We start from the raw sequence: 20,489 nt of genomic DNA on the forward strand, positions 1-20,489 counted from the left end.
TCAGGGAAGAGCTCTAGCATTAAGGAAGAGTAAAGCAATTTAGAAAAGGCTGTGCATGTGAATTGTTTCAGATTAACATCAACCAGCTGCTCACTACCCCACTAGGAATACACTTTTTCTACTCCCATGCCCTTCTATCCTTAAAATTAGCAGCTGCTTGCTTTTTGTGTATTTCACAGAATAGGACACACCATACTTTTTAGGAGAAATAAACCACAGTAGCAGAAGACTCATCGGCTTGCACTGAATGGGGAAGCAGATGGACACTGAAACAGTTGGCAAAATTTTCCATCCTGTTCTTCTGCCTGTGATCAACAGTAAATTTGCTCTCAACTATCAGTTTTGCTACCAGTGACTCTTCCATACCACATCTTGTTTCAAGAAAAACCTTCCTTTCCAGGTACCCAGCCAGGGCCCTCATTTTAACATTTCTCAGTTCAGATAATTTCTACATTCTTTGGCCATGTGTATCTCCCACATAGCTCTAACCCTAGCTGTCTAACTCCAGCATTACTTAGCAGTATTTCTACCCACAGATTAAATAAAACATTAGTGCAGTGAATAAAAACAACAAATATGCCTTTAATCATGCTGAAAAATCAACTTTCACTAATTAAGTTTTGCTTTTATTTACAGAGACAGAAATTTACAACAAATTAGACATCCCTCATAATTAAATTATTTAATAAAGGTTAAATCCTGAGTTGGCGAGAGTTATTGCTTCACTGAAGTTTCAGATATTGCTAACAAGCATTTTTATATTTTTGGCTCCCAGTACAAAGTCTTCACAGAGCACTTCTTCAAAGCTTTAAATTAGAGGCAAAACAAAATAAAAATCAAAACTGAGGAAGACTGTAAATGTCAGTGCAGCTTCAGTTAACTAGCTGTGCATCAGCTGGAGTACAGTACAAAACATTTGTTGAGATTCAAGACACAGAGTTATGAACTAAAACTCTGTTCTCCAAATCATTAATAGCACTTTTTAAAGAAACATTAGATGCGTAATATAGAGATTGTAGTTTCAAATCAGATGCAATCAAGTGACTGATGATTAATGCACATGTTAATGTAGGAGGACTCACTGGTTTTTAAGATACTGATGGCCAGTTCATTATGATTACAGTAATTAAACCTCTCACCCTAGTCCATGAGTCAGGTGACAATTTTCACAAATGTACCTTGCAACAAATGAAATTGGTTCTTGCCACTACCATACAAAACTATAGAACAATTTGAAGTAAAAACCACACGATCGGTGAGTTGCTGTCATCACAGCTCACACTAAAGTGTCACAAAATTTTCTTTCACATGCCCTGCAAACTTCCCAGTACTAGCATGTTTTTACTTAAAATGATGAAGCATTCACAAAATCTGCTTTGCAAGCAATGAGATGAACAAAATACTAATCTGTACAATTTGTAGCATGGTATTATGTCACAGAATGTTTTACATACAGTTTGGAAAAAAGCATGAGGAAGCTTTTTCAGGTACACAGAGTTCTTCGAATTTCAGAAACTAACAGCAACTATTACACACTGCACTGAAAAAATCCAAAGAGGTCAGTGGATTCTGAACTCAAAGCTTGTCAATGAAAACTGGAAGATATTCTAAATCACTCACAAGTCATTTATAAAACCCATCCTGTGGAAATAAAACAAGAGGAATCCAGAGATATTGGATCTTTTTAAAGATGAGTCTTCTTGGTATTTTTCCTTATGGAAAGCCATATTTTAAGAAACTGTTGAATACATTAGCAAAGTGCAATACTGTCACATTTCCAAAAGTTTCTCCAGAGGACATACCAAAAGTTAGCCAATTCTAATAAATTAGAAGATACTTGAAATTTAGAGTAGATTAATTATAAGACATCTATATAAAGGAGTGGGGACTTAGCACTCATATACATAAGAGCAAGTGACACACTTATACGTTGATACTCAAAGATCCCAACAAGAACAAAAAAATGTCAGACTTACCCACTCAAGTTTTAAGACTGAAGAGACAGAAAAAAGGGTAGGAAATGAGTTTTTAACAGAAACATATTATTTGGAAAAGATAATCTAGATAAGTAATTACCACATTGCATCATAATACCGATTTTTCTGCATTGTACATTTGCCAAGGACTGGGAATACAACCTACACAAGCATCATAGCTTTCAGTCACCTCAACCAGTGACAAAATGTTTAGGACTTTGCCACCTCTGCCCTGCCCCCCCAAGTGAACAAGCGCATCTTTTAGCTGAAGGTCTTACTTTAATAGGACGGATACGATCGGCAGGTGATAATCCCCACGTCTGCGAAGTACAGTTGTATTTTACATAACATCAAAATAATTTCATGAGGCCATTTCATTACAATTGCCATCATATTGTGCTAACATTAGTTCAAATGCAGTTTTAATTTTAGGAAATGCACTAGTTGAACTGCCATTTCAGTGGAAGATGAACTGTATTCACATTGACACGAAGTATCACTATATCCCCAAGAAAGCAGTAGTCTTTAAATAGCCAAACTGCCAAAGAAACACTATTTGTTGCCAAAATACTATAAATTCCCGTGAAAGTCTCTGGCATCGGGCATGGCATAGTGTTGGAAAGTGTTTGCTACAACAGCATTCTGTGTCAGAGAGATTACCCTATTAGCGCTGCATTACTTTCAACATTAAAAGACAAAAAGGTCATAAGTGCAGGACCAACCAGAAGAAAACGTCCAGTTTGGAAACCTCTCCAGTAAGGCATAGAGTTGAGGTGACTTTTGATCTTCCCCAAAAAAGTAATGTGCTGCTATGGCAAGGGAGACTATTCCATCAGAGTGCTTTTCTGGGGCCTGAAAGTGAGAAAAGGGCAACACAGTCTTTATGACTGTTTATGGCTTTTAAATGTAAGATCAATACAGATGTACTTTTCTACAGAATTAACATGTATGCAAGAAACTTCATCCTGCAGCTGTTTGTCCTATATGTTAAAACACACCCTATCTTCAAAAATGTCAACCTGATTATATTTTGAGTTCAATTTGTAATGAACTTGCGTGTCTGACGTTACATAGCTTGCACATACTCTAACTTCAGTGTTTCTATCTGTTGGTTTTGCTGACAAACCAAGACATGGACTCCAACAGAGTATTTATATTGATCCTTCTATTATGAATCCTTAGGATGAAAAGACTTTTCTGCTTAGCTTTGCCACTATCACTCTTGCAAAGCTTGTCACACTACAGATTCCTGTCTGCCTTCATCAAGTACCTTTAGAGGATTAAGTGTTTAGACTAACTGATCCAGGAAGGAATAGGGGACTTTCTGAACTTTCAAAGGTTCTTGTAATATTTACTCAAAGAATGTTTGAGTTAAACCTATAAACACTTTTAAACCTATAATGAAAACATACAGATCTGCAAAAAGTTCATTGGCAAGTTAATGGGGGTGGGATGGCCGGATCATAAATCCCACTGGAACAGCAATGCTGGAAACCTTGCTTCCAGCTGAAAATACTGTAAAAGAAAATTTAGAAAACAAAGCTTTTACAATTCTCTTCAGCTTCAAGACAGGTAAGTTTCCCACCAAGGATTCCCTGTAATTTCCTAAAACTAAGCAAACAAAATACATGAAAACTCCTCAGAATAGGAAAAAGAAGTCTGAAATAGCAATAATAAAGATAAAACTTCAAGAACTATGAGGTTAAGTTCAGAGAAATCCAAACTTACAACCTAGGACCATGGAGACATGGAAAATATTCTTCCTTTGTCTGTTTGGCCAGTTAGTGGACTAAGCATCAAAAATATATGTGAGTTGATATATAAAGTTGGGGAACAAATTAAAAGAGTGAAGCTACATTATTTATTATAAATTAGGATCTATCAAATAAAGCAAAGCTTAAGAAAGTTATTATGACATTTTTCACATAAGAATGCACAACTGGTGACAACAGGGCAGACCCAGGTATCACCGGGTTTTCAGCAGTGGCATACTCACTGTCAGTTCCACCCAGAAGTGCCACGGTGTAGCCTGCAGACCGTGGGAGTAAAACACAAAGTAGTCTCCCCCTAAGCTAGGAACTGGCACACCATCCCCGAGAGACCAGGTGGACAGAGTTGACCCTTCACGTGGCCGAACGTAGAGAGACATGTGACTTGGACCTGCGAGACAAGGATATGTATCTAGATTTAGTCAACAGGTGTAGGTAGAATAACCACCTATCTTCCTATGTAGTAGCATGTTACCTGTCTATTGCTATTTGTGTCTTCCAAAACATGATACAACTGTTTTCTCTACAGAAGAAGCTTCAGTTATTTCCAAGCAGTGAGATAAATGAGGTAATCACGCAGGAGAGGCACAGAGCTATAAAATGGACTTTAAGAAAGGACTTGCCATAAAACGATCAAGTCTTACTCAAAATAGACAAGGTTACCAGTTCCCCAAATAACTGCAACACAACACCCACAGCTTCTAATGTGTTATGAAACTCAATTAATTCACTAATCTTAAAGCCCACTATCTTGGGAATGGTACTAGAACCTGCAGTGCTGCAGTCAAAACCTGATTTATCATGGCTATAAAAATAAATACAAATCACAAACCAGAAGTTTCAGTCACTCACCAGATACTTCAAAGCTTAACCTCACAGAGTTCCAGGGCATCAGCTCCTTGGACAGAACTTTAAAGTGAATGGGGCTTCTTGGAAAAATTTCTGGAGCGGGAAGATACCAGTTTTTCCTGTATTAAAAAAAAAAAAAAAAAGAAAGTCTTAACTTATTGTCCATGCAACACTAAATATGAGAAGCCAAGAAGACGTTTTTGTATCGTATAGCTGACTGTGCTGCTACTAAATAAATATTCAAAAGCTACTACTGATTCTAGCAGAAGGCAGGTAAAATTAGCAGCTTGTGGCCAGACAAGTATTTAAAGGCCATATTAATAGGAAAATAGCCACCAGTGTGTTCATTCATTACCTTCATCTGCCTTGATTTACAAAACAATAAAATAAGTAAGAATATTTGCATGTTTAAACTGCTACCCTTTTGCTCACAAGACTCTTTGGGGTATAATAGTCACAGCAGCTAGTTTTCTTCTGTGGGGAACTGCTACTCTAGACTTCCTCTGCTGTCAGCTGGGGTGAGTGGGGGAAGAAGGGAAGAAACATACACAGTGCTGCTCTGAACTGCCATTTACAAGCTCCCTCATTCACCTTTTTCTCCACTGGTGCCAACACTGATTCTTCACACATCAACCTCTACAGCTCCCGCAGTAGACCCAGCAATCTCTTCCAGAGATTCTGGCAGAAGACATTGCATCTAGACAGAAGTTTTAAGTGTCTTCTGAATTGGAAGGATTATTTACTTTTAGACCAAGATTAGCCTTACTTTTTCTTCCCTTACATAAGTAAGATTGCATAAATGACCAATGTGCTTTGGCAGTAAGCGCTCAAGTGAAGCAGCGTTCACACCAACCGGAACATGAAGTGCACTGGCAGAATCCAAGGAAGGCCACAGAAAGGAGCCTGCTCCTCACATGGAGTTCTAATGGTGTCATTTATTTCAGGTACATGGGAAGTTATGTGAGATATTCCATTATAATCAAATCCATTAATCCATATACCAGAGTCACTTTTAACCACATTTCCACCTAGATCATGAAATCTTCTGCTCGTGTGCTAGAAAAGGGAGGGGGGGGGGAAGATACACAGAAAGATGATGGAGCCTGTGCAGTTCACAAGAGTCATAAGTGATTCTGAAATATCTTCCATGTCAATTCTTAAGGTCTACTGCATTTTCACTGAACACATATCTGAGTATTTATGAATATATATAATGCATTACTCTGATAAAAGAAACATACCACAAACACCTACATTCAGAAGATGACTATGCCTGTAAGTATTTGCTCATCTCCAATAATGTTCAGTTTTTAAATTATCATTGCTTACTCAATTCTCACACTTAAAACCCCCTAAAAAACCCCTGCTCTTCTGATGAACTGAACACAGAAACTGAACAAGGGAAACATTAGCAATTCTTCCCAAACCAGGAATAATCAGTACAGCTTTTAAATAAAGCAAGAGAGGGAAGGTTACTCTTTTTGGGGCAGGAGGCAGGTATTAAGTTTTGAAAAATCCAAACACTCTTGCAGCCAACAAAGGCAATACCATATGCAAGGCTTTTCTTACCTGGAGAAAGACTCGCTTAGGCTTTGGATTAGCTGCATCAGAACTGTAAGGAAAGAAGGTTCCACTACAAACGAGAATCAGAGTGACTACACACACAGTAGTTAATGTTAGTAGCGTTGTTTTTGTACTTTTGATGAGGTAAATGAAGTTAATCTAGAGAATAAAAAGACAGCCCAGTTATAAAACTGCAAGACTTAAGAAATAAGACACTATTCCTGTAACTCTAAAATCCAATTATGGAATTGAAAGTACATTAAAAAGATATCATTGCAAGTACTACCTGACACAAGACACTTCTCTCTAATCTCAGCATGTAAAACCCAAAGGAATAAAGCGAGTATTTCCCAGAGCTTTGAAAAATTTCCTATTATTAAAAAGTTCTGCCAACACAAACCTAGAACCTTTGTAGCAAAGGCAGCAGGAAAAAAAAGACAGAATTTTTTTTGAAGTGTAGTATATATATTGTTCAGCTACACACTATACTTCACCTACAATGAATGGCTGTTCAAACATCAGCATTAAATTGCATATTTTACACAAATCTTTTACTACATCATCATAGAGCAGATATATTTTCTTAACCCCTGCTTCAATGGCTTTTCTTTGACTAACAGAAAGCATGGAAACTTTGACATGTTTCCTAGAAATTTCCCGTAGCATTTAAGATATTGTCAAATTATCATTCATTTCAAATACTAATTTAGAAAAACATTGATTATAAACCCTAGAGAAAGTTCAAAGGTTTTAAACAACATTTACAAATTCTACTTACAAAATAGGATGACAGAATCACAGTAGCGACCACAATAAATCCTGCCAACACTGCATCTGGTAGAATTTCTGAACCACTTCGTCCCATGATAGGTGTAAACATTTCAAATACTGTCCAACTAAGATACATCATATATAGATAGGGAACAAACATTCCCAGCATGTACATCATGACAAATTTCATTGTGGCACCTACAGGGGACAGAAAAAAACAAATGATAAAAACCATAAAAGCTGAAAAGGACATAAACCCACAGCTTTACTAATATATCCATGTACTGTTGCAAGGCCCAATACAGAATACTGGTCCTCATCCCTAACATGGATATGGAAAGAGGATCTTATTTTGCATAGCCAATGCCAATATTAATTCTTTCAAAAATACCACAAAACTACTCTTGTATTAAAGAAAAAAAAAATTAAACAGGTGTTCTGTTCCAAACACTGTTTAAATATTACAGTATTTTTAACAATGTTTACTGTCCATCAAAGTATCTGGTCACTTATTAATAACCTCGCATAGTATTGTTCTTTTTAGCCTGAGGCACAGGAGGTTTTTCAGTGTAATATTTTTTTAAAAAGCATCTCCATACTTTCAAACTGCCTTTAGTTCAAAACACTTTTTCTTGTTACAAGAATGTCACATGGTTACTTTGACTATTCAAATTTGAAGTTTGGGATGTCTTCTGCTTAAATAATAGTTTTGAGGAAAACACTCAATATACAATAATGGGGCAGATGTTTCAAAATACAGCCTCCCCACCTCAAAACTCATACCTTTTTGGCTGAATTCTTTATGGATCATCAGTTTAGTGATTAAAGGAAATGCTACCCATAATGTACAAATGAATGCTGAACAAAGGCCCATCAGAGTAATCATAGCTAATGCTAGAGACCAAATCATCAATGAGGCATCAAAAAAAGTGTCTCCCAGGTACTGCTCATTCACATTCTGTAACAAAAAAAACCCAAACACAGTAGTTACTGAGCATATTCCATGTATCACATCCCATGAGAACATACAGAAGAATCGTTATTTCTTGTATATAATTGTTTCCCTTGGACAAAACAACTTTGACAAGCATCATCTCACCATTCTCTTATCATTTAGAGTTATCCATGACAGTATACTTTTATTTTTTAAATCTGCTCTGACATAGCTTGGAAAAGAGATTACGTGGACTGAGGTAGAGGGAGGAACAATGTACAAATGACAATACCAGGAAGATAGAAAGCTAATGTTTCAGGTACACAGGCAAATAGGGCCTTTTTATAAAAGGCATTGGTATTTGTGAAGCATAGAAAAAAAGTTATGTATACCTCCTGAGATTCTAAACCTGTTTTTGAACAGCAGCTGTTAACACACTTCTTATACAAGCACTGTCACTAGCATACAAATATTATCCTGGTGCCTTTATATGTCATGCAACAGCTGTCTCTTCAGAAGTCTGCTTTTTTAAATGTATTATTTGTTTTGAAAAAAAGACATGCATGGGTCAGCTAATATCTGACATATTTTCAATAAAGAAGGAAGTTTAACCAGCAAAAATGCTATTTGTTTTTGTGGGTTTTTTTGAAGTTACATGGGCAAAGCTGCTTGTAGTGCAAGATCGTTAATTGTGAATCCTGCTAGTGGCAAGAAGGACTGCTTACATGAACAATGGCTATCAGAAAGCCATGTAGTACAATGTCAGGCTGAGAAAAAAAAAAAAAGAAAGCGAAATAGAGGTGGAAGAAGCATGAGCTGACAAACCCGTTTCAAAACATAAAGCTTATTAATTCACAAGTTCTTGAGCTACTAACAGAAAACACCCAGGTATTGCCCACAAAAGCAAAGTAAGAGATCAGCTTCCAAAATTTTAATGCAACTCTAAGTACAATATAAGTTACAGAGGCAGCATAAACTGTATGGGTTGGCAAGCTACAGCATGAAAGATAATTAAGAGACTCATGAATATCGAGTTGGTTGATCTGCTGATCAGACAATCAGCAAGCAAGAAGTAGATCCAGAGTCTGGAACAACTGAACAGTTAGTGAAAGTACGCTCTCCTGTCAGCTCTTCCAGAAGACTAGAAAAGCTAACATCGCATCTGTTTTATAAATGGCTCATCTTTTCCACAAAAGGACTACATCACATACGTGTATTTGTTAACATACATGTACCAGTTAACACTCTTCTTCCCCAAACTATTAAAAAACCCACTCTCAGATAAAGACATAATAGATCCACACAGAACTTGCCATAAAAATCAAATTTCAGTAAGTTCTTAAAGCTTCTTCAAACACTTGGATGAAGCTGGATTTGGCTGACAACTTATGATTCCTGAACTCCCTTGCCCAAAGCTTGTACAAATGGCCGAGAAGGTAAGTAACAGCAAGCTGAATGACTAAATATTACTGTGCCTAAAGCCTAAGCCTAAGAGGCTCAAGTAGCTGACTTCTGCCCTGGAACAGCATCATCTGTCAGATACCTCAATGCATCACCTCAAGGCCCTATTTGTTTTTAATACAAAGCTATAAAACTATCATCTAAACACATGGGATTGTTATGAGCTATAATTATGGCATTATTAGGCAAGTTAAATCATCTTGGATAATCCATGAAAAAGAATTCTAAGCAAAAAATGTAGTAATCACGACAAATGACACCAATGGAAAGGTAACACACACCAAATCCTCACCAAGCCTTGCAGGGGCCTAAATGACCTTTACCTATTGCACAAAAGAAGATGGACTATCAAGAGCTCTGTTCCATCTCCAGCTGTGGTCAAAACAACTAACAATCAGGATAATCATACGAGGGAAGGGTGACTAACCAAATTTTTACAACAGCTTCATTTAGAAAGCTTTGTACAGCACAGGTTTCTCTATTAGAACAGGCATGACAGAACTGGAAATTCTGACAGATGTAAGAAAAAAGCTCTCGCATGAACCACCTGAAAAAAAAAAAATCACAGTACTTGCTTACAAGGTTATGAATACAAACGACATCACCAAAACAACATGCATAATGAAAGGACAGAAAAAAAAAAAGAGAACTGGAATTCCAAATTTTACAATAAAATGTGAATGATAAATTAGATTAAATAAAGAACAAAAATATAAAAAAATACATAAGAAGGTACCGTAACAAAATAAAATATTAAATTTAGGGAACCTGCCATATGACTACATTCACAGGCAAGAACCTGGCAAGATTCGAAGAACATTCAAACATGTATGTAGATTCTGTAATTATTGAGAACATTGAAAGGTATCAAAAGCCTCAATTCTCCAGCTGTTGCTCTGCTCTCTTATCACTGAAGTGATGGCCAGAAAGAAAGGTGCAGAGAGGAAAAGAAACAGTACCTTATACCATATTCTACTAGGCTTTTGCCTTGTTTTACTGAAGCAGTTGCTAAAGGTCATTCGCAAGGACAAAGCCCTAAATCACAAAGTTCTTCACTTCCTGATTTAGTAGAGCAATCCCTATGCTTAAATGAAGCAGTTTTTAAAGCATTTTAAATACTTCTGTCCAATACAGAAAACTTTTTGCATCTTTTTAATCAACTCAAAAATTAAGTCTTCCACAGATTAAACACTACATTATCAGTCAACATCATCAACGAAGTCAAGCTTACCTTGTAGAAGAACTTCTTGGCTAGCGTATGCACAAGAATGAGCTTAGCAGCAGCTGCAGTGCCATACAGAAACACAGAAACATAGAAATGGGTGTACCAAGAAAGAGACCGTCCAATGACAGAGATGAACACTGCCACTACAAGGACTGTCACCAGTGCGCAGACCCAACTTAACAGCGTTAAGCCAAACGCAGTAAAGAGCTCCTTCAGGTTATGAACAACTATGAAGAAAAAAGAAGTTTAATTCAACAGTCATGTATTCTACTGCAGACTATCATCCAGACTGTAATTACCCCACAGTAATAACCAAAATAAAACTGCATGAGGAGTCCACTCTGAAGATTCTTAACAGCATGGTCTAAACCACTTAGCTTATTTCTTTGCAAGTCTTTTTGCAGTCTTCCCCATTGCAAGATTTATTCCCACAGTACATTTTGCAGATTACCTTGTTACCAATAGTGAATGTTTCTCTAGGGAACCTGGGCAGCCACTCTACTATCCATTAGGTCTCAAAAAAACCCCCAAACCAAAACACAGAAAACAGAGTTGCTTTTCTTGTAACTTTTTCTTGTTCCAAAAATGTTTCCTGGATTGGGAGGGGTCAGGGTAGAGTGTTTGTTTTGGTTTGATTTTTTTTTTTTAAAAGCAAACAAGTATGTTCCTACACATACCTGAAAAGGTCTAACTAGAAGATTTAAGTCGGTTTACAGCCTTTATTAAGCTTTGTTAATATTTTATTACATCTTTATTAATCTTTGTTATCTTTTTCCCCCTTTGTTGTTTTCTTATTTGAGCCTGCCTATGGACAGGTGTTAAAGAAACGTGACTGTGAAGCCCTACTTATGCTAGCAGAACAAAGAATTTATATAGATACTAAGCAAATTTAATTTTTTTCCCCATTTTCAGATCTTTAAAAGATTTAATTTTAATCTTCATGAAAGGATAAGAGAGGTAATTGGGATTCATAAATGCTGGACATCTAGGCCTACCATAGTCTTTCTTCAACATAATTATTCACAGTTAAGAGATTGAAACACAAAGCAACTCCTACGGCATGCTGCACACCTAAAATTTATTTCTGAAGTTTATCTAAAAAGATGCCTTAATGTCTGAATACTTCTTCACTTACTAATTGCTATTTGTTAAAGAGTAATGAGATTGATTTTTTTTTTTTTTTTTAAGAGCTAGACTTACCTCTGGTTTTGGGCTGTAATTGTTTCTTGCTTAAATAGAGAAAAGCGACTGCTGCTGTCATGTAGTTCATGATGGTGCCAACACGAGCAGGATAAGCCAGGACAAATAAACCAAGTACATCAAAGAACACAACATTTCCATGTCGATACTCAAAGGAATTAGCCAACTTCTCTGATGTTGCTAGGTATTTTAGGATAGCTAGAATATTGTCACCTATTAAAGAAGCACATACACAAAGCAACTACATCAGGGTTGATGAATTGACACACAGCATTCTTTCACATATAAGTGTTCCTAAAATTAAAATAGTATTAAAATGTCCTCAAAGATACGAATATACAACTGATTATTCTGAAATAGGTATTTGATGGTATGCACAGCGTAGTATTTTCATGAGTTAATCTATACAGCTGGCACTAAAATAAGCATACTTGAGAAGCTTCATGTATTTAAACACTGTTGCAATGAAGGGAGTAGTCAAGCTTTCAGCCCGTAAGCCCTTCTTCAGGTATGATATTAAAAAACAGGACTTTATTGGGTTAGGGTTTCCTAATCTTCCTCCTCTTCTCCTTTCCACTAGTTAACACCTGCATGTTTCAATGACTACGAATTACCTGCCTTTCATTCCCAAGATGACTGTAAGGTAAGAGACAAGGAGGCTATTTTCCTTTGTAGTCTACAGGTACCAGCCACCTTTTCCTTTCCCACAGTACAGTCAAAACACATGTAATCAAATGAGAATGACTGTTCTCAACTTTCATTTTGCTTTTACTTGACCTGTAAAAGTGCCTACCAGCTGAAAAGTTTGTTGGGTTTTTTTTTTTTTTTTTAGCGGTGATACATTTAGCAAGAGAGGTTCTATGTAATCACCATGACCGGTAAAATCATCTTTCCAATGGGAATTTAGAAGACTTTCTCTTTTGCAACTGCATTGGTACAACAAAATGTTTAAAACTCTTATTCATGCTGGTCATCTAAACTGGCTTCTGTACAAGCTTAAAGAGGAAAATGGCCAAAATCCTGGAGCCACTTAGGATTATATTAGTTTTTCCTGGGAAACTAAAGGTCTTACTGTAATTTTCTTTACTGCAGTATGTCAAATAGCCTGCTGTGAGCACAGACTGTTAGTTGAAAATAAATCCTGTTTATCCACAGCCTGTGTGCTACCACGTAAGTTTGACTGAGAAACACTCTAAAATAAAAACCTCTGTTGGCAGATCAGTCTCTATGCTGCCAACTTAACCACAAGCCTCTCATGATGAATATGAATCAATAAGGGGACTTACTGAGAGAAAAGCAAAACAGAACGCTGAACAATCAGGTATCAATGGCTAGATTATAACCTTAATCAGATTCCACTGTTACTTTCAAATTAACATCACTGGATGCTGATAAAGTTTATCTTCCCAAGTTGACCAAACATATTTCCTTTGTATTTTAAAGGCATTCATTCAGTTAATTCTTTGTTCTTTAGAACAAGTCTAGCATGTTCTAAATATGTTATTAAAATTATTAATTTCTTGCCATGCTAGTCTTACAGCAAAATGAAAAAGCAGCTACAACACTACTCTTGAGTAAATTACCATATTCTTGAAATACCAACCTGCTCTCTGAATGGAATCTGTTAAAATTCTGTCTGATGTGTCATATTCTGTATGATAAATGTAGCCATTTTCAATAAAAGCCAAATCTATTCCTACAGAGAGAGAAAAAGCATGTTTGAAATTATGTGAATCTAAAACCTCAAAACACAATTTGAAAGCCTCAGATGTATTTCACACAAAACATTGCTCTACTTTGTATCCCACTCACTGTCCTTAAAAATGAACAAAATAGTCTGCTTTGTAGAAGGAACACTAACTGGGATTCCACGTGTAGTTGAAAAAGGATACTTTAAAAACATTTTATAGTATCTATCCTATGTATTGATTTGCATGACATCTATACACAAACTGATCTCTACTGAAGAAACACATGAAAATTCTTAATCATGTCAGCTTCAGAAAGGATGTACAAGGTGCTTTCTAAACACTTACTAGTAAAACACAGATCCACATTGAAAATAAAAAGCAGCACCGTGGAGCTATAGAAACAGCTTCTAAAAATACTAGGCTTGTTCTTTTTACCTGTAATTTGTAAACAGCTTTTCAAATAGCCAGTCTGAAAATTCTTAAAGTCAAATAATTTGTAAAAATAAACAAAAAATATTAACAAAAAAAAAGGTTTTCTGCAAGATTAATTATACATTCACTGTATCCCAAACACACACCCCCTCAGCTGCATATGCAAAAAGATGATGTCTGCAATTTGAATCCTCACAATTTTGCAAAGGTTAAACAAATCAGACCTAAATTCTACCAGTGGACAAAGAGGAACAAACTAGTTCTTTAACTCAATTATTTCATTTCTCTTTGTTTAGAAAAAACAGAGGTCAGTGAGAATTCATTTACCATTTAGGATCCAGGAACAATTATGAACAAATAAAGAACAGATTATACAAAATCAGCTACTTTACTTTCAGGCTAGAAGCACACTTTGGAACAATTCACAATATGCCAACATGTTTTGTTCCAAGAATCAATTCAGAAATATCACTTTTCTTGAAAGTGACTCCAATGACAACGTGTGCCAGACAGCAAGGATTTCACAGAAGTTTATACTCCTTTGAATTGTGTTTGCATTGTGTGTTCCACAAAAACGTGTATCCACTGGTCATGGTCTGCAGAATGGATATCAAACTGTAAACAGATTAGCAAAATCAAAAACTGCTGTCCTGTGCTTGATTATAACAAACAAAAAAAAAGGTTAATGAAATTGCATTAATTACTAAGTCACTGTCTTTAAAAAAGGTGATTTTTGGTTTATCCATTAGGTACAGACATTTAATTCCTGCAAGCAGTTTATCAGCATCATTACCAAAATGTTTCAAAACAGAATATTTAATAGTGTACTGTTAATTACTGGAGTGTTATCCTGATTTTCAGGAAACTTTTATACCATGTAGTTTCTTTCTGGGGAACAGCAGTCTGTCTAACATCCTTAACAACCTACATGACAAACTAAATCTAAAGGCTCTTGCCTTAGAAAAAAAGCAGGAAAATTTGCTCCCAAACTGAAAGACAAACCGAATTTGAGGACTTTCATGTAGTAAATCGCAGAACACTCACTGAATTATAAACTTAAGATAAATGGTTGCATAATGCACATTGACATGTCTTCTGATAACATACCTGGAACATTGCCAAAGTCCCTGTAGATACGGAAGTCTGTATCTGCTGGGATAATACCACTCTGAAATATTTCCTGTGCCACCACAGAGGCAAACGGATGTTTGGCTGCAACTACATATGCTTGTACCAACCATGGATTCTCAGGTCCTAACAAAAGATGAGCAGAAAGTTCACAACAAATACTTTTTGAACTTCAGTTAAGATACGTATCCTTATAGTAACAAATAACGCAAAGGAACTCACTAGAGTTTTAACGCTGTTGCCCCACAGGGTATATACCAAGTGCATTTGTGTTGGCTGAATGCCTCACACTTGAGAAAAAGAATTGGTTACACTTGCAAGAAAAAAAAAAAAAATCACTGATGCCTTGAGCATTCAGTGGCAGAGTAGGTAAGCCATCTCCCAAAAGAGACGCAACACTAATGAAGAAGTCACAACCTTTAGCAGAGTTTCCAATTTATCATCTACTTATCACACCTGAAAATTGTTGTTTAGAGAAAAGTCTCTCCACTAAAATATTCAATGCAAGTAAACAATTAAGCAGCTCCAGAATTAGAAGGAAGTCTGCAGTCCAACTAGGATGGAGCAGAAGTTTAACTGTAGCCTACAAAACACAGAAGTTTTGCTGCTTCCTGAGCAGCAGATGAAGTTCTAATGCCAACATTTCCCTGCAAAGATTTTGAAGGAACTGCTCTGAAAATTAGATAACGCATATGAAAGTATGAGTATGCAAGATACGTGAGATACCAGAATCTGTTTTTCTCTGTATTACCTTGATGTAAAAAGGAAATACAGCTTTTTAAATTCTGTTCTACACAGGCTTCCCACCTACAAGTCAACTTCTGTGGCAGTGCTTTAGCCTGCATGTATCTAAAGATGGAGAGCAACCTACTTGCAGCACGTAGTTGGGAAAGAGGCATAAAGGTTCTCCTGTCTTTTGCTTATGAGTCACTTTAGATATTCCTTCAAGTCTACATTGTTTTTTATCAAATTACCCTAGTGTAGAAACTGGACACAATGCAAGCTCATACCTGTTTGAAAAACAAGTTCTTTTCCTCCTACACCTGCTGCCTCCAGGTTAATAAAAGCTCTAATTGACTTGGCCCACTCATGTTGTGTAATGAAGCCGTGACTAGCCTTGATGGGAAATAAAAAAAAAATAATAATAAAAAAAAAAGGTCAAACATCTTCCAAACCAGCCTCAATGTTATTTTCCATCACGTATGATAATAACTCAAGACCAGACTAGGCAGTCAGATCACAACACAGATGCAGAAAATCTAAGTCTTCTAATCAAAATACAGACAATATTCTTAATCTAAGTGTATTTTTCCCTTTGAAGTCAAATACATTTTCCTCAGAATGTTAAGACTGACATTTAACTAATATTGCAACAGATTAAATACAAGCCGTATCTGCAGTTACTCTTTCCTTCATCAGAGTCTTTGATGTGTATTTTTTAATTCTGGCACATTCTCACCTGCAAAATATTTTCTTCCGCACCATTAAATAAGAATATGACAGCATGCTGCAGGGGCTCTGATGATTTTGAAAGTGTGTTAAGTATTTCAAGCATCACTGCACAGCTAACAGCATCATCACTGGCACCTTAAAATAATCAGCAGAATAGTATGTCTTACAACAAACACATAGAATTGCAACAAAGACCAGAGAACAAAAAAAGTTTTATTCTATTTCAGTCACTTAATCTGACTGAGGTTATGTCAAGCGGTGGTATATTTTCTGCTACTGCTTGTACCCTGTGTCTCTACTAGTTAAAAGCAAGGGCCGAAAGAAAAATAATGCTCAAAAATTGAGGAAGTGAAGTACAACATACCAGATCAAATACTACTGTTCAAGGAAAGTAGACTAATGATGTTACTAAGCAGGCAAGTGATCATTATGTATTTTTCTAAGAACAATACAAATAAAAAAGAACAAGATTTTCACTTACAGCATACTCAAATTTTTAATAACAAACATTCCCACACAAGTCACCCTAAAGCATTCTACACTGCTACAATGCATTCAAGTTAAGTGGACAAAACCTCAAACTAACATAAGGCCAAGACTGCAAAATAAAGCAAAGGAAATCACCAGAATTCATACCTCTAAAGCATTCTTAAAGTGAAAGTATACATTATAATACAGTAGTTTCGTGACCAGATGCTTTGCACAACCCTTCTTTGCTGAAAACCCCTTTGCTCTGAGCAGTCTTTTCCCTTTGAGTTCATCATCCAACACTATTCTAGACTTACTCTCACTTCCTCACACCTCCTCCCACACCCTGCCATTTTTTTAATCTTGATTAAGCATCCATCTTTTAGCCAAGGTCTCCCATTGCCGCATTTCCCTCACTTTGGTGCAAGCTGTAGCATCTCCCTACCCCATTTTGAACAATACAATTTGGAAGCAAACAGAAAAATTCATCCTTATTCCTTTAGGCCCGAGCTGCATATATGATGCTGACATGCACTGAGATAACAAGTGTGGTCAGGCCTCAGCATGCTATTAGGGCAGTCTCATTAGCTGAATTAAAACTGTTTTAATTCACACATTAAAAAAAGCAGCTTTTCCAAAGCTTATAACTTAGCAAGATTCAGACATATTTGCCCCTTCTGTAAAAAGGGCATATTCCTGATACAAACACAAATAGCAGCCTAATTTTTAGCCTTAGCTTCTGTACTTCAGAATAAATAAAACAAAAACTTTTGCAATCCATTGTTCTCTACTATATTTCTGAGAAATTAATGCCTTGTTCTGCCAAAAGTTTTCTAAAAAGCCCTCTCCAATATCTGATTTAAAGCTCTGTTTACATTGCTACCTGAATGTATCAGTAGTCTACTCCTAGCCACACTGAGTTCTTTTATCTAACTTACGCTGTGTTGAAAACTCAGAGAAGTGATTACAGTTTTCAGTGAGATTAATCACTTGTCTGCCTCACTGTGAAGCTAAGAAAAATAAAAGTTTGGGTTCAACAGACATACAGATTTACATCTGATTAAACCAGCCATGTAGCCATAGACTACAATACAAGCTCACAGAGAAAGCATCATCCTCAAATACTTCATCTACAGAAAAACTGACGGAAGGCTCAGAAAGATTTTATGGCAAATATCAGTAACCTAAGAAAACCACATTATCAGCTATGTCTGTGATAAGTTCAAGGATTTCTGCCCTTCAGGTTTATTAGAAAAGAATCAAATAGGCCACATAAACTGAAAATTAGTAACATTAGAAGAAGAGGCATGTTTTAGAGTTTACAGTTTATGTTTTTACTTCGCAAGTAACTCAAGCTTTCTAACACTGAAGCTCTAGTGGTTTACAGTTTTGCTTTACTCATTTTGTATGCATAAGCAGATTATGTTTTATTATCTGATTTTCAAATACATTACTCACTGGTCACTGAGTCCTGCTGATTCTGGTTAAATAACACATTTCTCGTAATGAAAAAAAGCTGTAAGCAAATAACTGACAGAAATATAGGTGACTAGAAAACAAAAGGTTCTTGGTTAGGCTATGTGCAAGTTTCACACTAAGAAAATGAAAATGCAGTAAAGGGTTAGGCTGCTTCGTGGTTAAAGGCAAGCATACAGGCTGATTTCTAGCTCCTCCATAAATTTCTGTACAATCCTATAAAAATTACTAATATTTTTGGCACCTCTATGCAAGGTCAGCAAAATATGTTACTGAGTAAACTGTAAAGAAAATAAATGATGTAGACATAATCCTGTGTTACAAGCCATAGATGTGGAGACACAACGTACACAGGGCATCAGTTTAAAGACAGTTTTCACTAATCACTGTATTATGCTTGGAAAGTATTCTTTCTAAGTCTAGGCAGCCATCATTTAGAATATAAATACAGCAATTAGCATCTCTGCAGTACCTAAATCACAGAGCATGTGTAATAATCATGAAGTTATTAAGCTTAATTTGGAAACTCATCTTGCCTAAATATGATTGAGAAGTTCTGTATACTACTGATTGACAGAAAAAGGCACAAAAAGAGTACAGCAAGTGCTTTGTTTCTCTAGCTAATACTCAGCCTTTTCTTAACAATGAAGACTATTTGCATGCGCTGAAGAAAGTTTAACCCCCAAAATAAAATATCGTGTAAGGTGTGAATGAAGACACTTCAGTAAAAGCTGTGCTGTTGGCAACTGAAATCTGTAGGTATTTTTCAACTTCAATAACAAGTACACACCTGTGGCTGAGTGTTACAACAAATGTTTTCGTGCGGTTTCAGTTCCATACCTTCCTGGCACTGTTAAAACCATGTATTTACAAAGCTGTTTACACCCTCGCTGCAGTAATTATCCAACACGATAAGACTTACAAAAATGCAGAGGGACAAGAATAACAGAGTGCGCAACAGTGACAGTGAAAGTAGCAGTAAGAGAAAGGCACACACTACCAAGGCAACAGGTCCTTAACCTTTGATCACTACAGTCTTTTGAAACAGAAGCTTTGAATGGAGATTTGAATAGAGAAAGAAAAAAAAAATTGGCATAGCTTAAGGATATCACACTAAAAATCTGCGTTGAAGTAGCATACCAGCAAGGGAGGGGAAAACACAGACTGGTTAGTGGGGGTAGGAACAGTCTCTGGCACAAAGCATCCTGTGAAGGGAAAGCCAGGATTGAATCAGTACAGAATATGGAAAGACTTGAATGACAGGTGAAACAGCACATGAGCTACACGCATAAGCAGAGAATTACAAGAAAGGCAGATATAACCAAACCTTCTAGAGATCTAAATACAGTATCTGTAATTTGCTGACTACCAGAAAGTGAGAGTGAAATCCTGACTTGAATAGGACCAACCTCTCACTCTAAATACTGAATCTTACTGAAATTAAGCTGACTAGATGACATATGCAGTATTCTAGCATGTGGCTATAAGCCTGCTTGGTATGAAAAGACAGCAAGCCAAGCTCTGTGGCTCATACAATGTATAGAAACGCAGAATGAACACGTGGACCTACCCGGGGTATTTGGTACAGAATCAAAGTGACAATTGGATAACACTGCATGCTCAGCTCCATTTCGGGGTTCCAGCTTCACTACGACATTGGTTATGTTTGCATAGTAACTAGTAAAGCCTCCTAAAAAGTCAATGCTGAAGGAGCCCGTGGGCCTCTGTATGTCTACAGATATCTTGTGAGCATCTGTGCTTTCTTTTTCTATTGCCCTAATTTGCTCTAAGAGGTAGTTAACTGCAAGAACTTCATTTTCTGGACTTCCAACTGTTCTGGGCCCAATAGCTGTTATGTTGTCAAGATATACCCTGTAAGAGATAAATTACACATTCAGCATCAATGCATTCAACATTTGGTATGCAACTTACAACCGTAACATTTTTGTACGTTGTTCTACTTCAAAATTCACAGTAAGTGGAAGAGACTAAAGCCAACTAGATCGTAACTGTAGTCAAGATGCCGAAAATCATTATGGCAATGGGCATATAGTACTGATCTTTACTCAGGGCTCCTCATCCCATCTATCATGA

At 36.5% G+C, this 20,489-nt stretch overlaps 1 protein-coding gene across 1 annotated transcript; it reads right to left on the reverse strand.

The window, feature by feature from the left end:
* Positions 1-2,507: 2,507 nt before the first annotated feature.
* ERMP1 (endoplasmic reticulum metallopeptidase 1) lies at positions 2,508-20,267 on the reverse strand (the record flags this gene model as incomplete). Its single annotated transcript, XM_010287720.1, has 14 exons — positions 2,508-2,828; positions 3,973-4,136; positions 4,598-4,713; positions 5,448-5,650; positions 6,164-6,316; positions 6,936-7,126; positions 7,712-7,886; positions 10,555-10,775; positions 11,749-11,961; positions 13,352-13,444; positions 14,979-15,125; positions 16,010-16,115; positions 16,459-16,586; positions 19,966-20,267. Coding segments are annotated over 14 exons (2,377 nt in total), but the record flags the coding sequence as incomplete, so codon positions are not given.
* Between the last annotated feature and the right edge of the window lie 222 nt (positions 20,268-20,489).

The sequence above is a fragment of the Phaethon lepturus genome, unplaced genomic scaffold (genome assembly GCF_000687285.1).
Source record: "Phaethon lepturus isolate BGI_N335 unplaced genomic scaffold, ASM68728v1 scaffold16335, whole genome shotgun sequence".
Classification (NCBI taxonomy): domain Eukaryota; kingdom Metazoa; phylum Chordata; class Aves; order Phaethontiformes; family Phaethontidae; genus Phaethon; species Phaethon lepturus.